The 2842-nt window shown below is 62.9% G+C and overlaps 1 protein-coding gene across 1 annotated transcript in view; it reads left to right on the top strand.

Moving 5' to 3' along the window:
- Window positions 1-2842, top strand: part of IDUA (iduronidase, alpha-L-) — a gene marked incomplete at its 3' end in the record, with an annotated part of 19939 nt that overhangs the window by 12255 nt on the left and 4842 nt on the right. The window contains exons 6-10 of the mRNA XM_010834332.1: window positions 1689-1774; window positions 1929-2036; window positions 2311-2406; window positions 2506-2708; window positions 2795-2839. Of these exons, the coding sequence (XP_010832634.1) occupies window positions 1689-1774; window positions 1929-2036; window positions 2311-2406; window positions 2506-2708; window positions 2795-2839 (538 nt within the window). The remainder of the gene's footprint in view (window positions 1-1688; window positions 1775-1928; window positions 2037-2310; window positions 2407-2505; window positions 2709-2794; window positions 2840-2842) is intronic.

Genomic DNA, 2842 nt, shown 5'->3' on the forward strand with positions numbered 1-2842 from the left:
CTGCACCTCCCGCTACGATCTGGACCGGCGGGCCTCAGACCCTCTCTGCTCCGCCCGCCCTGCACGCCTCGGCGTGACCAGCGGGCACCGGCTCCCTTTGCCAGCCCCCGAGCCGGGTTCCCCTCGGAGGCTCACCGCCGCGCCACACCAGCATGGCCAAGGCCCATCTTACTCAGCTTCCCCCTTCCTGCCCCTGCCTGCTGCAGCCGCCCCCCACCCAGGTCCTCAAGCAAAACCCCGGTGGCTGGACTCCCCTCCTAGCTCGCCCTCAGTCAGAGCGTGCTGCCCCTCCTCCTCCTAAATCCATCCGCTCGGCTCCCTCGCGTTACCTCCACACCACCACCCAGAACTGTGGTTTTGGGGTGATTATGTCAGTGTGGGTTCAAAAATGGTAACAAATGTCCCACTCTGGGAGTTGATTATGGGGGCGGGGGCTTTGCCTGTAGGGTGGCAAGGGTAAATGGGAAAGTCTCTACTTCCCTCTCATTTTGCTGTGAATCCAAAGTGCGCTAAAAAAATTAAGCCTCAAAAACATATGAAGGAAAAAAAGGGGCTCACATTGCTTCTCAGAGTAGGAAGAGGCAGGGGTGCTGTCCACAGTGCCTCTCAGAGGGGGGAGGATGCGGGGGTCCTGTCCATGGTGCCTGGAAGAGTGGGGAGGGGGCAGGTATACTATCCAGGGTGCCTGGCAGAGGGGATGGGGCTGGGGTGCTGTGGCCAGGTTGTCTCTCAGAATGGGGAAAGGGCAGGGGTGCTGTGTCCACAGTACCTCTCCAAGTAGAAGCAGGCAGGGGACCTGTCCATGGTACCTCTCAGAGTGGGAGGGCATGGGGTACTGTGTTCACAGTACCTCTCACAGTGGGAGGGGGTGGGGGTACCGTGTCCATAGTACCTCTCACAGTGGGAGGAGTGGGATACTGTGTTCACAGTACCTCACAGTGGGAGGGTTCAGGGGTGCTGTGTCCACAGTACTTCTCAGTGGGAGGGGGTGGTGGTACTGTGTCCACAGTACTTCTCAGTGGGAGGGGGTGGTGGTACTGTGTCCACAGTACCTCTCACAGTGGGAGGGTGCAGGGGTGCTTTGTCCACAGTACCTCCCACAGTGGGAGGGGTGGGGTACTGTGTCCACAGTACCTCTCACAGTGGGAGGGATGGGGTACTGTGTCCACAGTACCTCTCACAGTTGGGGGGGTGCTGTGTCCACAGTATCGCTCAGAGCGGGAGGGCGCAGGGGTGCTGTGTCCACAGTATCTCACAGTAGGGGGGTGCAGGGGTCCTGTGGAGCCAGATCCAGGCCCCTGGCCCCAGGAGGTGCAGGATCTGGTGGTGCAGTGTCCTGCCAGGCCCACCACACAGCCTCCCCCTTCGCTGTGAGCTGTCTTGCTCTCCCCGCCTCCATCCTGTGGCACCTTTTCCAAAAGACATGCCTGCTCCCTCCTACTCCGAGCCCCAGGCTGTTCTGAGTTCCTGAAGGCTTGAGGGTGGGCTTCCAGTACAGACACACCCGTGCGTACTAGGCTGTGAGTGACCACTAGGCTCACACGGTTACCTTCTCAGAGGAGAAAGGCCAGCTGCGTCTGGAGCCTAGTCCTGCAGGGCGCCCTGCTGGTTCCCGAGCTGCTTGAGTGTGGCCACGGTCTCAGCCCCCGGCCCACCTCCCCACCCTGACACTGAGCATCATTCCACAGGGGGCTGGTCGGGCAGGGCCTGCGCTACAACTTCACCCACCTGGATCGGTACCTGGACCTTCTCAGGGAGAACCAGCTCGTCCCAGGTAAGCTGCCACATCGCCCTGGTGCCACTGACCTCCCCATCTCTCCTTGGCCGGGTTCTTCTGGGTCCTCCTGGCTGCCCACTTGGGGCTGTCTCTGTGCCCGCCTGGCTGCACCAGGCAGGTGAGCGGTGGGACGCCACCCTCGTTGCTGCAGGCTTCGAGCTGATGGGCAGCCCCTCTGGACGCTTCATCAACTTTGAGGACAAGCAGCAGGTGTTCGAGTGGAGGAACCTGGTCTCTCTCCTCGCCAGGAGATACATCGGTGGGCAGGGCGCATGCCCTGCGGGGACGGGGCGGGCACTCCTGGGCAGGCTGCCCTCTGTCCCACCCCCTCACCTGGTTTTCTCATGAAGTCACCAAGCCAAGGCCTCCTGATGGGCGAGGGACAGGGCAGGGGGGTCCAGCTCCCGGGAACCCAGACCATCCCATCACATCCAAACCTCCCAGCCATGGTTGCCCCTCCCTGGAGGGCTCCATGAGCTGGTGACACCGCCCCAGAGGAGGGGCCCTCTTGCCACAGCGAGGACCCTCTACAGGTAGGTATGGCCTCGAGCATGTTTCCAAGTGGAATTTTGAGACGTGGAACGAGCCAGACCACCACGACTTTGACAACGTGTCCATGACCTTGCAAGGTGGGTGAGCCGGCCTCTTGGGGTCCTGTGGATCTGCGAGGGGGTTGGCAGCGGGCCCCTCTGGCCCCGCGGTATGGACTCTGTGTCCTTCCCAACCAGGCTTCTTGAACTACTACGACGCCTGCTCCGAGGGTCTGAGAGCAGCCAGCCCGGCTCTGCGCCTGGGCGGCCCTGGAGACGCCTTCCACGCGCCGCCCCGCTCGCCGCTCTGCTGGGGCCTCCTGGGGCACTGTAACAACGGCAGCAACTTCTTCACCGGGGAGGTGGGCGTGCGGCTGGACTACATCGCCCTGCACAAGAAGGTAGGCTGGGGACCCCGCCCTTCCGCCCCCTCCTCCCCCGCGCCCCGCCGGCGGCCCTCCTGAGGTGCTCAAGCGGCCGCTTGCAGGGCGCGGGCAGCTCCATCTTCATCCTAGAGCAGGAGGCGGCGGTCGTA

The sequence above is a fragment of the Bison bison genome, unplaced genomic scaffold, assembly GCF_000754665.1.
Source record: "Bison bison bison isolate TAMUID 2011002044 unplaced genomic scaffold, Bison_UMD1.0 scf7180017845407, whole genome shotgun sequence".
NCBI lineage: Eukaryota > Metazoa > Chordata > Mammalia > Artiodactyla > Bovidae > Bison > Bison bison.